At 65.7% G+C, this 19,478-nt stretch overlaps 4 protein-coding genes across 4 annotated transcripts in view; 2 read left to right on the top strand and 2 right to left on the bottom strand.

Annotated features, from left to right (window-relative positions):
* EMIHUDRAFT_220296 (hypothetical protein) overlaps positions 1 to 115 on the top strand; it is a gene marked incomplete at both ends in the record, with an annotated part of 2,121 nt that extends 2,006 nt beyond the window's left edge. Inside the window, one exon of the mRNA XM_005757548.1 lies at positions 41 to 115. Coding sequence (XP_005757605.1) covers positions 41 to 115 — 75 coding nt within the window. The remainder of the gene's footprint in view (positions 1 to 40) is intronic.
* A 7,448-nt stretch (positions 116 to 7,563) lies between these two features.
* EMIHUDRAFT_68989 (hypothetical protein) lies at positions 7,564 to 8,308 on the top strand (the record flags this gene model as incomplete). The annotated part of the gene is made up of 2 exons (XM_005757547.1): positions 7,564 to 7,935; positions 8,087 to 8,308. Coding segments are annotated over 2 exons (594 nt in total), but the record flags the coding sequence as incomplete, so codon positions are not given.
* A 1,903-nt stretch (positions 8,309 to 10,211) lies between these two features.
* On the bottom strand, positions 10,212 to 11,029 carry EMIHUDRAFT_439016 (hypothetical protein). Its single transcript, XM_005757546.1, has 2 exons — positions 10,751 to 11,029; positions 10,212 to 10,640 (listed from the first exon to the last, which is right to left on the bottom strand). The coding sequence occupies exons 1-2, from the start codon at positions 10,989 to 10,991 to the stop codon at positions 10,516 to 10,518; spliced, it is 366 nt and encodes a 121-aa protein (XP_005757603.1). The 5' UTR covers positions 10,992 to 11,029; the 3' UTR covers positions 10,212 to 10,515.
* A 3,249-nt stretch (positions 11,030 to 14,278) lies between these two features.
* Positions 14,279 to 15,782, bottom strand: EMIHUDRAFT_439014 (putative holocytochrome c synthase). The gene is made up of 5 exons (XM_005757545.1): positions 15,362 to 15,782; positions 15,232 to 15,289; positions 15,016 to 15,132; positions 14,667 to 14,717; positions 14,279 to 14,494 (listed from the first exon to the last, which is right to left on the bottom strand). The coding sequence occupies exons 1-5, from the start codon at positions 15,760 to 15,762 to the stop codon at positions 14,387 to 14,389; spliced, it is 735 nt and encodes a 244-aa protein (XP_005757602.1). The 5' UTR covers positions 15,763 to 15,782; the 3' UTR covers positions 14,279 to 14,386.
* Positions 15,783 to 19,478: the final 3,696 nt, after the last annotated feature.

Below are 19,478 nucleotides of genomic sequence, written 5' to 3'. Positions count from 1 at the left end.
CAAGGCGGCCGCCCGGCGATCGCTGGACTGCCGTCCGAAGGCCGCCGAACCCCGCGCCGACGGCGGAGCTGGCCGAACGGTGCTCGAAGGCGGCAACCGAGGATGGATGTGCTAATTGGTGGTGGAGGAGGAGGAGGAGGCGGAGGCGCGCACAGGCGGCAAGCGAGGCGGCGGCGGCGGCGGCGGCGCGGCGCAGGAGGGGGACGCGGCTCGCACCAGCAAGCGCGCTCGCAGCGGCGGCGCGGCGGGTGCTGCGTCCGCGGCCGGCGTGGCGTCTGCCGCTGCTGCTGCTGCTGCTGGTTGCGGATTGCCGCGCCGGCCGCTGATCGTGACGCTAGGCGCGCGCCCTATCTCCCCCTGGGGAGATCTGGGGGAGATATGGGGAGATATTTCCCGCCCTCTGGATCACGGCGAGATATGGGGAGATACGGGGAGAGACTATTTGGGGAGATACGGGGAGATACGGGCAGGCCGGCAGAGATCGGCTGGCCAGACAGGCGACGCCGAGTCCCACGGCCAGGCTAGCGCGACACCCGCCTCTCAGCGCTCCACCGCTCCTATCGCGGCGCTAGGCACGCGCGGCGATGTGCAGCCCTTCCTGCCGCTCTGCCGCGCCATGGCGGCGGCGGGCTGGGCGCCGCTCCTTGCCTCGCTCGCGCCGTTCGCGCCGCTCGCCGCCGCCGCGGGCGTCAACTTCGCGCCGCTGGTGGAGGGCGAGGGCGCCGCACCGCCGCCGGTCGACGACCCGTCCGAAGGTGTGATCTCCCCCACATCTCCCCCACATCTCCCCCACACCTCCCCCACATCTCCTCCACATCTCCCCCACATCTCCCCCACATCTCGCCACATCGCCCAACACCTCCCCCCCAAGGCTTCTTCCACGGCGGACTCGCCGACTTTTACGAGGTGCACGAGATACGGGGAGATATGGGGAGATATGGGGAGATATGGGGAGATATGGGGAGATGTGGGGAGATGTGGGGAGATGTGGGGAGATATGTCAGCGGGCTCGCCGACTTTTACGAGGTGCACGGGGAGGCGATGCTTCTGGCGGTCGAGCGGCTGGCGGCGTCGCACCGCGCCGACTTGCTCGTGGCCCTAGAAGCTGACAGATCTCCCCATCTCTCCCAATCTCTCCCCATCTCTCCCCATATCTCGGGCCCTAGAAGCGGAACACGGATTCGTGTCTCCCAACCAGCACTCGAGAGGACACGCACTCAGCCGTATTCCGCCGTATCCGCCTGTGTTCACTGCCTTCCTCTCCGTTGTCTTCCCCCGCTGCTCTGAAGACACTTCGCAGTACCGTCCTCCCGCCCTGATGTCGGCCTATTCAGCGCGCAGGCTCGCAATCTCGCTGCACGAGGCCCCATATCTCCCCATATCTCCCCATATCTCCCCGTAGGCTCGTGGTTGGCTCATGCGTCTTCTGCCTCTCCTTTCTCCGCTCGCTCGGCCCGCCGCCCTAGAAGCAGGAGATCTCCCCATATCTCCCCGTATCTCCCCGTATCTTCCCGTATCTCGCCGCCCTAGAAGCGGAAGATCTCCCCATATCTCCCCGCATCTCCCCGTATCTTCCCGTATCTCGCCGCCCTAGAAGCGGAAGATCTCCCCATATCTCCCCGCATCTCCACCATATCTCCCCGCATCTCCCCATATCTCCCCGCATCTCCACCATATCTCCCCGCATCTCCCCATATCTCCCCGCATCTCCACCATATCTCCCCGCATCTCCACCATATCTCCCCGCATCTCCACCATATCTCCCCGCATCTCCACCATATCTCCCCGCATCTCCACCATATCTCCCCGCATCTCCACCATGTCTCCCCGCATCTCCACCATACCTCGCGCCCTAGAAGCGGAAGACGCGCTCTCTTGTCTTCCCAACCCACGGCTCTCGAGGGGAGGCGCACCCCGCCACACTCACTCCCCTTGTGTCGCTCGCACCCCCGCGCTGCTCTGAAGACTCTGCACAAGACCGCCTGCCCCCGCCCCCGAGGCTGGTTGGTGCCTTCAGCACGTGTGCTGGGGATGATGCTGGGGAGGAGGAGGCAGAGCTGGGGAGGGGGAGATGATCACCACATCCCCGCATCATCCCCATATCTCCCCGCATCTCCACCATATCTCGCACCCCGCACTGTTGCCACCCGCACCACCCATATCTCCCCGTATCTCCCTGTATCTCCCTGTATCTCCCCCGTATCTCCCCATATCTTCCCGTATCTCGTCGCCCTAGAAGCAGAAGATCTCCCCATATCTCCCCGTATCTCCCCATATCTCCCGCACTGTTGCCACCCGCACCACCCACGCGACTGAGCCCGCACTGGATTCGAGACTCTGGAGGTGCGGTACACGTAGGACCGCCGATTGCACACGTCCGTTTCGCCCCGTACGGACCCGTCGACCCCGAGCAGCAGCAGCAGCAGCGGCAGCAGCCGCAGCAGCAGCAGCAGCAGCAGCGGCAGCAGCAGCAGCGGCAGCAGCAGCCGGCGTCCGGCATAGCTGCTCTCCGAGGGGAGACGGAGGGCGCAGCGCGCGAGCAAGCGCTGCAGGAGCACGACGCGGCGGCCTAATCTCGGCTGATCTCGCCTGATCTCGCCTGATCTCGGGTGATGTCGCTGCAGGAGCACCACGCGGCGGCGCACGCGCGCGACGTGGTGCGATGGCTGTCGGTGCAGAAGGCGCACGGGCTCATCTCGGGCCATCTCGGGCAATTTCGGGCCGTCTCGGGCCATCTCGGGCCATCTCGAGCCAATCTCGAGCCATCTCGAGCCATCTCGGGCAATCTCGGGCCAATCTCGAGCCATCTCGGGCCATCTCGAGCCATTTCGGCTCATCTCGAGCCATCTCGAGCCATCTCGGGCCAATCTCGAGCCATCTCGAGCCATCTCGGGCCATCTCGAGCCATCTCGAGCCATCTCGAGCCATCTCGAGCCATCTCGGGCCATCTCGGGCCAATCTCGGGCTAATCTGGTGATCCGCTGGGGCTTGTCCAAGGCGCACGGGCTCGGCGCCAGCATGGCGCGGGAGGCGGCTCTGTCCGACGACGACCTCGTGCGTGCCATGGTGACACTTCCTAGACACTTCCGAGACACTTCCGAGATGCTTCCTAGATGCTTCCGTAGACACTTCCTAGACACGACCTCGTGCGTGCCATGGTGACACTTCCTAGACACTTCCGAGACACTTCCGATATGCTTCCTAGATGCTTCCGTAGACACTTCCTAGACACGACCTCGTGCGTGCCATGGTGACACTTCCTAGACACTTCCGAGACACTTCCGAGATGCTTCCTAGATGCTTCCGTAGACACTTCCTAGACACGACCTCGTGCGTGCCATGGTGACACTTCCTAGACACTTCCGAGACGTTTCCGAGATGCTTCCTAGATGCTTCCGTAGACACTTCCTAGACACGACCTCGTGCGTGCCATGGTGACACTTCCTAGACACTTCCGAGACGTTTCCTAGATGCTTCCTTAGACACTTCCTAGACACGACCTCGTGCGTGCCATGGCCATGGAGCGCGATGTCATCCTGCTCGCTCGACTGACGGAGTAGTTCATCACGGCCCCCCTCCCCCTCATAGGTGCACATGAAGCGCGAGATAACGCTCCTCGCCTACCCGCGCTCCTGCGACGTGCCCCTCCCCAGCTCTGCCTCCTCCTCGTCCGCCGACGCTCCCGCCTCCGCCGCCTCCGCCGCCTCCGCCGCCTCCGCCTCCGAGGCGCCGCCGCGGCTGCCGTTTCGTTCCACCCCACCTCTGACCGGCGTCCCTCCACACGCCCCGCTGTGAACACGCTGTGAACAGGCGCCGCTGCTGCCGGGCCTCCCCTTCTCGCACATTGGCTTCTTGCGAGAGAGCGAGCCGCCGCCGGGCTGGTCTCCGCCTCCCGAGCTGGCCGCCTTCTTCGCCGCCGGCCCGCGGCGCCAGTGATTTCTGTTTTAGGGGCGGTACGTGTTTTCTTTTTGTAGGCCGCCTTCTTCGCCGCCGGCCCGCCCCCGCTGGCGCCCGCTTCCGGCTGTTGATTCGTCTTGCTCTACGCGGCGCGGGTCACTGTCCGGAGCAATTGATGACCAGGCGCTCGCGTTCGGCTCGATGGACGTGTACGCGAAGGCGCCGTGCGCCCGCGCGCCCCTCCGAGGCGCCGTGAGCTGATTACGCCGTGGATGACCTGTTCACAGGCGCCGTGGGCGAGCGCTCTGCTCGAGGCGCTGTCGCCGCAGCGGCGGGGCGGCGGCGTGCGGCTCCTCGCCATCGGCGCGGCGGTGCCGCGGGCGGTCCGGGGTTGGGCCGACACGTTGTGGGTGGCGTCGGTGCCGCACGCGTACGCGTTTCCGCGCTGCGCCGCTGCCGTGCACCATGGCGGCGCGGGCACGAGCGCCGCCGCCGCCGCCGCCGGCCTGCCGGCCGTGGTGGTGCCGTTCCTGGCGTGGTCCGACCAGTCCTCGTTTGCGGCGTGGCTGGTCTCGCGCTCCGCCGCTGTCCATCTCCCCCCCTCCTCTCGCTCCGCCGCCCACTTCGCCGGCGCGGTCGCCGCCGTGATGGGCGGTGCACCCGCGCTGCGCCGCGGCGCCACCGCGCTGGCGGGAGAGCTTCGGAGGTCGTCGCTGGCGGCGGGCGAGGCCGCCGTCGCCGCGCTGGACGCCCACTTCGCAGCGGCAGGCGGCGGCGGCGGCGGCGGCGGCGGCGAGGTGATGGCGCAGCTGGAGGCGCTGCGGTCGCTCGGCGGAAGCGACGCGGCCAAGCTGCGCTCGGGCTTGTACTGCTTGCTGCGCGACTCCGCCGTGGCGCCGCTGCGCACGTACGCGCTGCGCGACGCGTGGCTCGCGTCGCTGAGCAAGGAGCTGCCCGCGCACCCGCTCTACAAGCCCGACTGGCCGCTGCGCCACCGCGCCATCGATTTGCGCGTGCACGACTTGCCGCACGCGTCGTCGATGATCGAATGGTGGTACTTTCACGCCCACCTCGCCGCCGCGGACGGCACGCCCTACTGCGCGTTTGCGGCGTTCTTCCGCGTGCGGGTGGGTGGCGACCTCCTCTGCCACGCGCACGCCTCGCTGCTCTGCCGCGGCGAGACGCTCGAGGGAGGCACCCTCGCTGAATTAACGATTAATGAACGATTAATTAACTATTAATTAGGCGAGACGCACGCCTACTACTCGTGTGGCGAGCCGCACGCGGCGGCGGCCGTGCTGCGCCACCGGCAGGCGGGCCACTTTCGACACTACTCTCAACTCCCTCCCTCTCCTCTCCCCTCGCGTCCCCCCTCTTCTTTCTCTCCTCTCCCCCCTCTCCTCTCTCCTCTCTCGTCTCCCACCTCTCTCGCCTCTCGCCTCCCTCCTCTCTCCTAGCGCCTCTCTCCTACAGCCTCTCTCCTTCCGCCTCTCTCCGACCGCTCCTCGCCCCTCTCCTCGCTGCTCTCTCCGGCCGACCCTCCCATTGAACCTTCATGGAACCTTCCCGCAGCCGCGCCGAACCGACTACTTTGAGCGAGCGATGCACGAGGCGATGGCGAAGGGGGCGCTTCCGCTGCCGGATGCGACGGCGGCGCGCCGCTTCACCGTCCGCACCGACGCGTTTGGTATCGAGGCCGACCGGCTGTCGATGAGCAAGGACGAGGCGAGCGGCTCGTACCGCGTGCGCCTCTCCGCCGACCCGTCCGCGCCCGCCGGCACCGGCGCGGGGTTCGGGTTCGACCTCACCTTCTCCGCCACCAAGCCGGTGGTCCGCAACGGCGTCGACGGCGTCTCGCCCGGCGCAGAGTCGGCCGACGCCATGTACTACTACTCGATAACGAGGAGACAGTTCCGAGACAGTTCCGAGACACTTCCTAGACACTTCCTAGACACGATCTCGTGCGTGCCGTGGTGACACTTCCGACACACTTCCGAGACGCTTCCTAGACCCGTGCCATGGTGCACATAGACATGGACATGGAGCGCGATGTCATCCTCTCCTCTCCTCTCCTCTCCTCTCCTCTCCTCTCCTAGGATGCAAGCGCGGGGGACGGTGATCGAGCCGCCGCCGACGCCCGCGCCGCCGACGCCCGCACCCCTCCCGCCGACGCCGAACGCCGGGTCGTCGAACGGTCACGCCGACGGAAACGATGCGAACGGACGCGCCGCCAATGGCGTGGACAACGGACGCGCCGCCAACGGTCTGGACAGCGGAGTCGTCAACGGCCGCGCGAATGGGCACGCCGCGGGCGCGGGCGCGGTCGCGCTGCCGGTGCAAGGCGACGGGTGGTACGACCACGAGTTTGGCGGAGACGGCGCAAAGGGCGAGGCGCCGACCGGCGACGCGGCGTCCCCGGGCGTCGGAGGCGGCGGGCTCGGCTTGCCAGACGTGCAGTGGGTTTGGGCGGGGCTGCAGCTCGACGACGGCTCGGAGGTAATGGATGAATAACAATTGCACACTCGAGATTGCACAGCCACAGGATGTGTGCTGCTCTCGTTGGCTTCAACCCCTTTCTCCTCCGGACCGCCTCCTCCGAACACACCACGCCCACGACGCGCCCTGCATGTAAGCCAGCCGCTCTCTCTCCCACCCGCGCAGGTGGTCTACGCGCGCACGCTCGACACGACCAGCCTCGGCTCGATTGTCGACAAGGCGGTGCTCGTCGGCCGCGACGGCGCCAGCCGCAACGCCGACGCGGAGATGGCGCAGGTGGGCACGTGGACGTCGCTCCGCACCTTCATCAAGTACGGCTGCCGGTGGGCGCTGCGCGTGCCGAGCGAGGAGCTGGTGCTCGAGCTGGCCGCCGTCGCGGACGACCAGGAGCTCATTTCGGTCATCGCGACGCCGGCGTACTGGGAGGGGCAGGTGCGCGTCACGGGCTCGCGGCGCGGCGTGCCCGTGTCCGGAGTCGGGTTCGTCGAGCAGTACTTTGGCGCGCAGAACCACGACTTCCGCACCATGCTCGGCGGGGTGTCGGAGGTGGTGCTGCGCAACGTCGAGGCGGTCTACCCGCTCGCGCCGAGCCGGCAGCACCTCGTCGAGCTCACATCTCCCCAGATCTCCCCAGATCTCCCCCCATCTCCCCCTATCTCGGGCCCTAGGCAGCACCTGGTCGAGCTCGCCGTCTCGCGCGAGTTCGAGTCGGTGATGGCGGGGCTGCCGACGGACGCCTTTGTCGAGGGCCTGATCCGGCCGGTGCGCGCCATCACCGACCGGCAGGGCAAGGGGTGGAGGTCGATGGGGCTGCTGCTCGCGTCGGCGGTCGTCGGAGGTGCCCTCCGAGATGCGTCCATCGGGACACAGACCCGCAGCACATGCGTGGCTTGAGAGGCCCTGCGATGCGTTGCCCTTGCTAGGAGTCCTTGCTAGGCGGTCGCCCTACCTGGCCCTAGCGCCCCTCCACGCTTCGTCCGCCCCGGTACCTTCTTGACCTCCCCCTCCCCACCCCCTCCCTCTGCAGGGAGCCCGGCCAGCCTCGAGCGCTTCACCTCCTTCCCCGAGTTTCTGCACACGGGGTCGCTCATCATCGACGACATCCAAGACAACTCGCTGCTGCGGCGCGGCGGGCCGTGCGCGCACCTCGAGTTCGGCGTCGCCACCGCAATCAACGCGGGGACGGCCGCCTACTTCCTCGGCGAGGGCATCACGCGCGACCACCCCCTCACCGCCGCGCAGCGGCTGCGTGTGTACGAGCTCTACTTCACTTGCCTGCGCGGCTCGCACGTGGGCCAGGCGCTCGACCTACACGGGCTGGCGCACATGGTGCCCGCGTGCCTCGAGTCGGGCGACCTAGCGCCCGTGTGGGAGGCGCTGCTCTGCTGCCACCGTCTCAAGTCGGGCTTACCCGCCTCGGTGTGCGCGCGCACTGGGGCGGTGCTCGGCGGCGCGACGCCCGCGCAGGAGGCTGCCCTCGGCGACTACTTCCTCGCGCTCGGGCTGGCGTTCCAGCTCCTCGACGACGTCATCAACCTGCAGGTCAGTCAGCCAGCCAGTCTCACACACCTCCGAGCACCAAGGACGGGCCCACACGCACACACACACACGCTGCGCACGAGTGGACCGGGAGCCGATACGAGGCACACTGCCACCGGTCGTGTCACTGGGTCCGGACGGCTCCAACCTGCAGGGCTTCGGCAAGTCGCTCAAGACCAAGGCGGAGGACCTCATCGAGGGGAAGGTGACGGCGCCGGTCATCCGCGCGCTGATGGCGCTGGGCGCGGCGGGCGACGCGGAGCGGCAGCGCTGGCTGTGGGGGCAGTTTGGCGTGCCGGACAGCGAGCGTGAGGTCGGGGCGATGGTCGACCTGCGTGCAGCCGTGAAGAGGCGCTGTTCACACCTGCAGCTGTGAACAGGTCGGGGCGATGGTCGACCTGATCGAGGTGTGAACAGCGTCTCTTCACACCCTACTGCTGTGAATAGGTCGGGGCGATGGTCGACCTAATCGAGGCTACCGGCGCCTTCGAGACGTGCATCGGCGAGGCGAGTTGGACGGGCGACGTGAGTCCGTCTTGCGAGGCCAGCGCGGGTTTCGTTTCTGCGCATAGGCGAGGCGCACTCGATGGTGGACGCGGCCTGGCTGAAGGTGGACAGACAGACACACACACACACACACACACACACACACACACACACACACACACACACACACACACACACACACACACACACACACACACACACACACACACACACACACACACACACACACACACACACACACACACACACACACAGAGAGAGAGAGAGAGAGAGAGAGAGAGAGAGAGAGACAGACACACACAGACACACACACACACACACACCGCTCAACCACGCGCACTGGGGCTTGCACTCTGAATGCAGGAGTCGCGGGGGACGCCTGGCCCTTGCCTCACCACCTCGTGTGTGTGGAGAAGTTTACCTGACCTGACCTAAACCTGACCTCAAGGTGGACGCTGCCGTGCCCGACTCGTTCGCAAAGGTGTGCCCATTAATTAATTAATAGTAATTCATTCATTCATTAGATTAATTGATCCCGACTCGTTCGCAAAGGTGTGCCTGCGCGCCTTTGGCTGGTTCGTGTGCAAGGTTCGTGACTACTGACCCGCGGAGGCGGGCCGCCGAGGGAGGGAGGGAGGGTGGGGCGGCGGCGGTGTACTGCAACGTACTGACTCTTGGTGTGTACCATGTCCGGTGCCCTCGCTGCGGCACGGTGTGCGCGCGGACCGCGGAGGTGTGGCATGGTCCCTGCCCCCCTGCGCGCAGTGCGTTCCGGTCTGCATGGCGCTCGCGACGGACGGTCTTGTTGATATATTGGTGATGTTTACAGATACAGTATTTCGTCACGCGCGGCCAATCGACGGGGTCGACGGGGCTGGGGACAACTCTCGACAAGCTGCGTGCACATGCGCCCGTCGCAATTTATGAGCGCACGTCCACGTGCTAGTGCTGCTGCACTGGCTGCCGTCAGTATCCCATAGCGGCCATGAGATTCTTCAGCTTGGCTGCGAAGATGGGGTCCCTCAGAATCTCCTCCGCCTCGCTTGTTGACCCGCCTGCCCCTTGTGGTTGTGCCGGCGCGGTCTGAGGCGCAGGCAGCTCGGGCAATGGTGCTGGCACCGATGCTGGCGTTCGTGGAACTTCGCTCGTTGCCGGGAGGGGGTCACACGAGAGGCTCTGGCCGGCGGGTCTCCCTACGAATGCGTAGTGCTCCATCAACGCCACCAACTGGTCCTGTGAACAGCCGCTGAATGCTGAGGTCCCGCACGTGCGCTGCATGACGTCTGGGTTGCGCTTGACGTAGCACTCCAGATCGGAATGCTTGCACGCTCGGATGCGTCCCTCCTTCTTACCAGCCGTGTTCCAGTGCTCAAGCACACCCTCCCAGTTGCAGCTGTCGATTTGGTGACTGCAGTATCCGCCAAACAGATCTTCGTACCTCAAGCAGACATCGAAGTCAAATCTCAAAGACACCTCTAGGGAATGCAAAGTGGGCTGCCACACTCACAAAGATGCAGAAAAAGGGGACACCTGCGTGACGTGGCCTCTCGACGGGTTTGTTGAAGCAGAATTTGCGAAAAAAATGAATGTTTGCCGCGTGGGTACAGACGCAATTTAGTGGGTTCAGGGAGGGTTAAGCGGGAGGATTGAATTCGTATCTCAGGGCAACCTTTTAGTGTACTAGTATCTAGAACCGACCGATGTGAACGGCGCGCGCAGCGCCGAAGAAAATTTTGGCAGAAATCGCTCATAGAAATCGGCTGCTGGCTCGCCAGTACACTATGAGAAAAGGCTGCGCATGGTATGCCCATGTCTCACGCTACGAAAGCCCGAACAGAACAACCATACGGCAGGGAGCCGCCCGGCCCTGGCAAGCGCGCCGACTTGTCACGGCGAGATGGCGGCCCGCCCATACGCGGCACGCGCGCGCGCGCACGCGTGCGGCGTGCGGCTGCACACCGGCCTAGCAAAACAACTACGAGCACACCCAGACCAGATTCCGAACAAGGCACCCATCTCTTGACGACGGCGGCCGAATGGGGCCACGCCGATGCGGCGGGTTCGCCCTCTACGGCCTCACCGCTCCATTTCGACCGGCACTGGCCCGCCGACGCACTTCGGCTTTTTGCCATCGATGCAGGGGCAGAGGCACTTGCCCAGGGGAAGGTAGCAGGCCGTGCACTCGTCGTTGCACGCGATATCTGTGAAAGTGGCCGGCGCTCGTGGGCTGGCGGGTGGGGCTGTCGGGGTGGGAGGTGGGCACGCAGGCAGGCGTGACGCGAGAAGTGGCATATGCGGGCGGGCGGCTCACAGCAAACGTAGATGTCGCAGTTGGGGCAGCAGGCCCGTTTGCAGGGCCCGCACTTGAAGAGATCGCAGCAATCGCGTTTGCAAGGCCCGCAAGTCAGAATGTCGCAGCACTCTTTGCAACAGCGGCTGCACGGGCCGCACTTCAAGCAGTCCGTGCACGAGGCGCAGCCACGGCGGCACGGGCCGCACGTTAGCGTGTCGCAGCACGGCCCCTGGCCGACGCCGCACTCACAGATGCCCATACGCCCGACCCGCTGCTCTGCGGCGAGGAGAGAGAGAGAGAGGGAGAGAGGAGAAGAAGAGGTGCCGTGAGTTCGTGATGCTGAGGCGCTGTTCGCAGTTTTGGAGAGGTTCTTGTTTTGGTGCATGTGTGCGGGGTGTGTTGTCGCGATCTGCCCGGCTGCACATTCGTCTGTCGGGCGTCAGGCGGGAGCCTTGGCTCTGACGCTAGCGTCTCGCCTTCGTACAATACGGGCTCCGCTCCACACCGACCAAACCTCTCGGAGCTAATATTTGGTGGCTTTCAAGTGGTGACGCTGCACAATAATCAATGCTGAATTGCTGATTGATTTGATAGAAAGGCGAAGAACAGTCTGGCTCGGACTGGACACCAGCGCGGTGTTGCTATCTGCATGTGTGTGTGTATCGCGCGGGGGGGGGGGGGGGGGGGGGCGAAAAAGAGGAACCTTTTAGCGCCATCGCCACGGTGTTGCATGCAGCGCCGGGGGAGGAGGGTTTACCGCCTCCGGGTCCCCCTGGGCACACTTCCGCTGTTTAATTTTTGGGGACTCGAACCCGGGAAGTTTCCCCGTGCGGGGGTTACCCCGCACAGGGGTCAGCTTCCCAGCCAGGTATCCATGTTGTGCTTTTCGTCTTTTCGCCCCGGGGGGGGGGGGGGGGGCGGAAAAGAGGAACCTCTTGGCGTCATCGCCATGGTGCTGCAAGCGCCGGGCGACGACGACTTACCGCCTCCCGGTCCCCCCTCGGCACACCTCCGCTGCTTAATGTTTGGCGACTCGAACCCGCGAAGCTTCCCCGTGCGCGGGTTACCCCGTTCGCGGGTCAGCCTGCCAGCCACATATCCACGCAAGCGTTGTCCGCGCGCATGGCATACAGGCGTTCGCCAGACAGCGCAGAGGCTAGGCGACCGGGGAAGGACTAGCTCAAGGGCAACACAGCGTCACCAGCCGTTGGCGCGCAGAACGAGTCTGCGGCCCCCGGTTGGGCCGAGTGCGCGACGCGGACGAACCGCTCAATATGGCCGGCAGCTCGCGCTGTCGGCGGGGTTGGTTGGGGAGAACCGGCACGGGGAAGGCCGGCCTCCCCGGAGGGGTCGCCCCCTGGAGGGCGGGGGGCCCCAAAGGTCCCCCCGGGAGGGCGGGGGTCCCCGCCCCGAGGGGCGGGGGCAGTTTCGTCGCCTGGCGCGATGGAGTCCACCCTTGTTGCCAAGTCGGCGAGCGTGTTGTGTATCGAGAGAGAGACCATAGCAGATGCGAGAGCGGCGTCGTCCGGGGAGAGGGGTGGGGGGGGAGGGACAACATCGAGGGTAAGTACGCATCGCGCTCCCCGATCGTCTCCGATCTCCCTCGCCTGCTCGCTCGGCACGTACTCGGACCAAAACAAGAAGAATCTTACAAGAAAGAAAACAGACAACCCAAGGGAGGGATGGGAGGACGGCACGCCGCCACCACACAGGGATTTTAAGGAGAGGAGTGTGATGCGCTAGCCGTCGCCCACCCTTGGGCGTCCGCCTCTTCCTATCTCTCTTCGCAGTCTCTCGCCGATTCTCGCTGCAACCTTCATGCCACCTCGCGGCCGTCCCACTCTCGTCGGTCTCTCCCTTGTCACTTCCTCCTCTGTCGCGTCATTCTCTTCTGCCTCGTCCTGCGCCGCCGCCGCCTGCCGGTCCCTTGTTCTCGCGGCTTCTTTCGCCTTAAAAGGCTTTTTCTCGCGATGTCCACCCCTCCGCGCCGCTCGCGCCGCTCGCGCCGCCTCGCCCCCGCCGCCACCGCCGCTCCCTCGCCAAGCACGCCGCCGCCCACCCGCCTCCTCGACCTCCCCACGGACCTCCTCGTGCGCGTCGTCTCTCGCTGCGACGGCCCCGTTGACATCGCTCGCGTCGCGGCCGTCTCGCTGCTCTTTCACGCCTCGCTTGCGGTGGAGGGCATCCGCTTGAGGGCGCAAGAGCGCGGCTACGAGCTGCCGGCGCAGCCAGAGGGCGAGGGCTGCGCCGTGAGGTGGGTGTGCTATTCGGCGCTGCTGTGCGAGTCCAACCCGCCGGCGAGGGCGGCGGCAGGCAAACGGCACAGCGTCTTCATCGACGGCGAGGGGCGGCTCTCGTCGTGCGGCAATGCGCCGTCCTTCCTTCCAGGGCTACTCGGCCACGGCGAGGGCGTGACGCGGCTCAACACGCCGACCCGCCTCCCGTCGATGCTGGGCGGCGAGCGCGCCGTGAGTGTGTCGGCTGGAACCGCGCACACCCTCGCCATCACCGCCGGCGGCGCCGTCTGGAGTTGGGGCTTTGGAGGCGACGGCCGGTTGGGCCACGGCGACCAGCAGAACCATCTGCTGCCAAAGAAGGTCGAAGCCTTTGCTGGCCAGCGCGTCGTCACTGTGTCAGCTGGACCCGCGCACAGCCTCGCCCTCACCACCAACGACGGCGTCTGGAGCTGGGGCTGGGGAGCCTTTGGCCGGCTGGGCCACGGCGACGAGCAGAACCAGCTGCTGCCCAAGAAGGTCGAGGCCTTCGCTGGGCAGCGCGTCGTCGCTGTGTCGGCTGGAGGCAACCACAGCCTCGCCCTCACCGCCGACGGCGCGCTCTGGAGCTGGGGCAATGGCTACCGTGGCCGGTTGGGCCACGGTGACGCACAGGACCAGTGGCGACCAGAGAAGGTCGAGGCGTTGGCTGACCAGCGCGTCGTTGCCGTGTCGGCTGGAGGCATGCACAGCCTCGCCCTCACCGCCGACGGCGGCGTCTGGAGCTGGGGCTATGGAGGCCACGGCCAGCTGGGCCACGGCGACGAGCAACACCAGCTGCTGCCCAAGAAGATCGAGGCCTTTGCGGGGCGGCGCGTGATCTCTGTTCTGGCTGGAGCCGTGTATAGCTTCGCCTCTACTGCCGACGGCGCCGTCTGGAGCTGGGGCGATGGATACCAAGGCCGGTTGGGCCACGGCAACCAGCAGAACCAGCTTCTGCCGAAGAAGATCGAGGCCTTCTTGGCGCGGCACGTCGTCGCTGTTTCTACTGGATCCGTGCACAGCCTCGCCTTCACTGCCACCGGCGCCGTTTTTGCCTGGGGCCAAGGCGAGACCGGCTGCCTGGGCCACGGAGAGGACCTGTCGAACCAGCTGCTGCCCAAGGAGATCGATGGGTGGGCGTCGGGGCGGTGAGAAGAGAGAGAGGGCGTCGAGTCGAGGACCAGCGGCTGCTTCTGTGAGAAGATCGAGCTTCAAGGCGTGGGCGCGCCCACCGTGGGGAAGACGGTGTGGAATCCGTCGTAAACGTAAAGCCGCAATATACAGTATGTTTCGTCACGATGCCTTACCCTGGCTACAAGAGCGCACACATACAAGAGCACAACGACCTGTTGAACGTGCGCGTGCGGACGTCGCGCGTACGGGGTAGGCTCTCTGTGGGTCAGGGTCCGCGCCCCGCGTTCCACAAGCGCAGGAAGGGCATGCGCACTCGCTCCCACGCCCCCTGCAGGTCGTCGGCGGCGGGCCGCGCGTCGATGTGCATCGCGACCTGTTCACAGCGGCGTGGCTGTGAAGAGACGGGAAGCCGGTCGCGCCCTGCTGCATCTCGGCTGTCTCTCGGCTGTCTCTCGGCTGTCTCTCGGCTGTGTCTCTCGGCTGCACCTCGGCTGTGTCTCGGCTGTGTCTCGGCTGTGGCTCGGCTATCTCGGACTAGCGGCGACCGGCTTGCCGGCGATGGGCCTCGCGTTGTAGTAGTCGATGAGGTAGCGGACCTAAGGTAATTAGTGATCAATTAATCAACTCGTTAATTCACGCGTTGAGGTAGTCGATGAGGTAGCGGGCCAGGCTAGCCCTCGCGACTCCACGTCTAGACGACAGGAGCTAGCACGGCATTCAGAGTGCGAGGGTCCGGTCGGACCTCCTTGCTGCACCGCGAGACGACCCATATCTCCCCCTATATCTCCCCCTATCCCCCCCCCTATCTCCCGGTCGGACCTCCTTGCCGCACCGCGAGACGACCCATATCTCCCCCTATATCTCCCCCTATCCCCCCCTATCTCCCGGTCGGACCTCCTTGCCGCACCGCGAGACGACCCAGTCATGCCGGTCGAACGGGGGCTTGTAGCCGACGGCGGTAAACAGGCGCGCCTTTGGAGTCGGCTCGTCGGGCACGCCGCCGAACCGCACCTGGGGAGATGTGGGGAGATGTGGGGAGATGTGGGGAGATATGGGGAGATGTGGGGGGATCTCATTAGTATGATGATGTGATTTCTGAGGACATTGCACCAGCTTGAGGTCGTCGACGCACTCGGGGTAGTGGCGCTCCCAGAGCAAGATCTCGCGCCTACACAGGGCGTTGCGGTAATCTCGGGCAATCTCCGGGTACTCTCGGGGTGATCTCGGGGTGATCTCGCGCCACGTGCGCTCGTTGACAGTGTTGTGGATGGCGACGACGGTGCGCATGTCCTCCTCTTGCGGCTCGAAGCCCTTCCGGCGCATCGCGTTGTAAAACATCTGCGCCGACGGGTACACCCAGTGGCCCCCCTCCGCACCTGCCTGCGGGATCGTCGACTCCACCCTCTCCTTTGACAGCGGCAGCCGCTGCCCAGCCGCGGGAAGCTGGTTCGCCACCGCCGGCATCGCGTTGTCGGGGTTGAGCCGCTCGCCCGCCGGCGAGCCTCTCGCGTGCACCGGGCAGCCGCTCGTGCTCGCCGAGCCCGCCGCCGCCGCCGCAGAGTCGCCGCCGGACGTCTGGGCGGCCGCGGCGGCGGAGGCGGTCTCGGCGGCGGCCGGCGAGTGGATCACGGGGCAGCCCATTCGGAGGCGCGGGTCCTGCGCGTGCGTCGGAGGGCGCGGGCGTTCGATCCTCTGCGCTTGCCGGCTGCTGGGATGTGCGCGTGCGTGTGAGTTTCCGTCCATCGGGTCCAACGGTGACCGACGCGGGGTCAGTCGATGCGCAGACCCGGAGATCAGTCATGTGGCCATGCTCGCTGGGAGCGTTGCTCGTACGTGAGGGCGAGCGCGCTACGGAGAAGGAGTGGCGGCGGGCGCGGGGCGAGGCGAGGGCGCGGAGGTGGCGGCAACTCACGTGGTGAAAAGCACGCAAAAAAAGAATTCGTCGCGAAAAAAAAAGAAATCAAGCCGGCGCTCCAAGTGCTCCTTGGCACAAGTGTTTGTGTCTGTGTGTCGCTCGTGCGTGCCGTCATCATCTGTCCAGCGTCCAGCCATACCGCGTTGTCCAGTCCGAGCCTGGCTGTTCTTCACCTTGAGCACTTGAGCACTGGATAGGGTCGATTCCGTATGGTACGGGACCCCTCGATCGTCTCGCCCACCCTCACTGGTGTGGTCATAGGGGGGGTCATCACAAACACGGTGCAGGATCGAGGTGCACGCTGCCGAGGCAGTGTCGTCCCCCCTCTCCCCGACGGCGATGGCGGTGTGACCCGGATATCAAAGGCCGAGTTGTGTTCAGACAGCGGGCCCGCCGATGCCACCCGCCTCTTCACACAGCAGGCGTACGCCTTCAGCGCCTGCCCCCCCGACTGTGTCGGCCCCGGTGCGATGTCGTTGACGAGGTAGTCCTCTCCCTCCCACCGGAAAACCTGTCCAAGAAGATCTGTCGAGCCGACCAGTCGTTTAGCCAAGCCCCGCACCTCTCGTGCCTGTACTGGCCTGAGCACGCCGGTGCTGTCCGCGACCGACAGACCGATCGCCCTAAGTTCCGCCAGGACCGCCTTCTCGCCCGCCACCGCGGCCTCTTGGTCCCTCTCGGCTTCTCGGATCGCATCCCGTCGTTGTCTCACCCTGTCAGCTGCCGGTACGAACCTCACCGGGCTGTCTCGTGTCCTTTGTGGCAGAGTCCGTGTCGGGGGAGGCCGACCCGCAGGTGCAGCCCCGGCTCGGGGTGCGCTCGCCTGCTGTGGCGGCTGCCGCCCCCTCACCCCTAACCCGCCTCCTTGCCTCCTCTTCTCACGGACCACAGGGGCTGCACAACAAAAGCATACAAACACTCCCTGTCCCTGCATGGCTTGGCGTAGGCGCGTCCTCATCCCCTCCTCCGCCTCTCCTTCCACCCGCTCCGAGATCCGTTCCAGGATGGCACTAACCACCTCTTCAGCCACTCCCGTAGCCGCAGGTCCGTCTTCCGGCTTGACGTGGAACAGTGTGCGAAATTTACCGCCGCACCCATGACAGGCGGCTAGCGTGGGGAAGCGCTCCATCCCGAGCGACTCGAGAGGGATCCCCACCGCTTGCCAGTGGCGCGTCACTTGTATCGCGCGCTGCTTGGCCACCCGGGCCACCATCCTCAGGGCGCCTCCCTCCATCCCGAGCAGCGCACCCGCCATCTCCGCCTCCGCCATTCCCACTAGTCGCAGGAACCGGGGGAGGGCGGTCGGCACCGCTCCGTCAGGGACGGCCTCCTCCGGGGCCTCTCCCGCAAGCCCGTGTAGCACTTGCAGCGTTTCTGCCGCGTCCTTCGCCTCCTCCCCGCCCCCCACGACCCCGTCTGACAAAGGTAGGAACGACAGGGAGTCGGGCTGCCAGCGCACCACCCTCCATGGTGCCATGAAGTCCACCGCTCCGCAACACGTCTGCGCAGTCCACGCCAGCGTCCGCCGGACCCCGCCCCCATACCACGTGGGGGCCCACATCGTTGGTGCGCCGGTCCCCCGCCCACCGGTGCCGCCCGCTAAGAAGGCGAGCCGCCGCAGCGCTTCGGCGCTCACCGTTTGAGCCACGTTATCCCTCCTTGGCGCAAAAAGGAGCACTCTGACGTGCCGAGGGTTCATCAGCCGGGCGTGGCGGCGGAGCGCTCCTGGTTGACGGCATCTCGGCGGGCGGAGGGGGTCCTCTCCACCCCCTGCCCAAGCGTGGGTGTTCGCATAAACCGACTCCGTGGCGTTGGCCCATCCCGCCGCGTGTCCAAAGGCGAGTGTCCCGGCCGGGAAGAAGAGCACCCCGTCCACTGCCGCCCCACTACAGCTTAGGTTCTGGTAGGCGCGACACGACTTCTGCTGCCCCTCTTGCGGCGCCTCCTGAACGACCATCACCACCCGTCCGCCTGCCTCCGCCGTGGCCACCGCCTTCTTGTACACTCTGGTGAGGGCCCCTTGCCCGTGGCGCGGGGTTTTTCATTTATCAGGGCTTGAAGGTGGGCAGCGCCCGTCGCAATAAAGCCTGTCCACCTGTTTTTCACACCTTTGAAAAGGCCGTTCAAACGCACCCTCTCGCCCCATGCAGCCGGCTGCTTGCTGGTGGCACTAGGGCCGCTGGGACGCGCAAGAAGAATGAGTAAAAAAGACGAAGATGGCGACGAGCACGAGCATGCCAAAGTGGGACTTCGCGTGCGGGTCGAGGGGCAATCCAAGCTCTCTTCACAGGGGTGTGGCCGTTACAGGTGGTCGGCCTTACTGGAGGACGGGCCCCGTGCGCGCTCCCAGCGCCGAGCCGCGGCCCCACGCGCCACCTGGGCTGCCTCTGGCACGGCCGGGGTCCGCCGAGAGGCTGGGCTTGGCCGGCGGCGCGACGCGTGGCCTGTGCTGCGTCCGTCTCGGACGTTCAAGCGGCGCCAGCCAGCGGCTCGGCCGCGCATCCTTCACACACGCCGCCACAACCGAGATGAGCGGGCCCAGTGTCGAGCCTTGATGTGAGCTGCATGTGCGCGGCGGCCGTGGCGACAGCAGGTCCACCAGACGGACCTTAAAGCTTGCCGTCGGCGTGCTGTCGTGGCGAGAGCGCGAGACAGCTGCAGAGGAGCCGAGTGCAGTGGCGAGCCAGAGGCTACCTGGGTCACCAAGTGGTGGTTCTTGCCCATTCTGAGCAGGGCTGTGCTTTGGTGGGGTTGTGCTTGAGCGTGTGTGAAGTGGGAGTGCGTGCCGGCGGTGTCTGTGGGTGAAACAGGCGTGTGTGAGGCCGTAAGAGCCGTGGTATGAGCCAGAGTGGGATTCATCACCCAAAATAAGGGCGGTTTGGGACAGCTCAGGCTTGATACTGATGGGCCTTGGCCAGGAGAGAGACAGAGAAGGCGAGGTGGTGAGCTGGGAAGCCGCTTTGTCTGCACCTGGACGTGTCGCGATGAAAAGTGCCAAGAAGCGCCTTTTGCGGCTATTGCTCAAAACCTTTGGAGAGAAGGCCTACACATTATGACTGCATCCATGCGTCTGGTGCATGAGGGCTGTGGATCGGGACATTTCACGGTCGGTGGCGCCGACAATGACCTCCGTAAAGCCCTCACAATCGCTCGGCACGGGCCACCGGGAGTGCTACACCGGAGCATCACGAGCCGGTGTGAGCTTGAAGACCCGAGATAAGTGCGGTCTGGGACAGCTCAGGCTTGCTACTGATGGGCCTGGGCCAGGAGAGCGACAGAGAGGGCGAGGTGGTGACCTGCAGAGCAGGAAATAGCGGTTCTAGGGACTGGTCCGCGACTAGGCCGCCCCCAGACACAGCCGCTATAGGTGCATCTCGACATCTATCCTGGCGTCACGCCGAGGTGCGTCCATGCGATTTCAAAGCTGATGACCCCGACGTCG

This window comes from Emiliania huxleyi (genome assembly GCF_000372725.1).
Source record: "Emiliania huxleyi CCMP1516 unplaced genomic scaffold EMIHUscaffold_90, whole genome shotgun sequence".
NCBI lineage: Eukaryota > Haptophyta > Isochrysidales > Noelaerhabdaceae > Emiliania > Emiliania huxleyi.
This window is presented reverse-complemented; position numbering and strand designations above follow the sequence as displayed.

Bases quoted from the DNA above. Each gene is read 5' to 3' on its own strand.
- EMIHUDRAFT_439014 (XM_005757545.1), bottom strand. From the start codon at position 15,762: ATGGGCTGCCCCGTGATCCACTCGCCGGCCGCCGCCGAGACCGCCTCC. The intron at 15,290-15,361 runs GCGCGAGATCAC...CGCCCTGTGTAG, and splicing joins ACTGTCAACGAGCGCACGTG to GCGCGAGATCTTGCTCTGGG. The intron at 15,133-15,231 runs GTGCAATGTCCT...ACATCTCCCCAG, and splicing joins GCGTCGACGACCTCAAGCTG to GTGCGGTTCGGCGGCGTGCC.
- EMIHUDRAFT_439016 (XM_005757546.1), bottom strand. From the start codon at position 10,991: ATGGGCATCTGTGAGTGCGGCGTCGGCCAGGGGCCGTGCTGCGACACG. The intron at 10,641-10,750 runs GTGAGCCGCCCG...CCACTTTCACAG, and splicing joins CTGCGACATCTACGTTTGCT to ATATCGCGTGCAACGACGAG.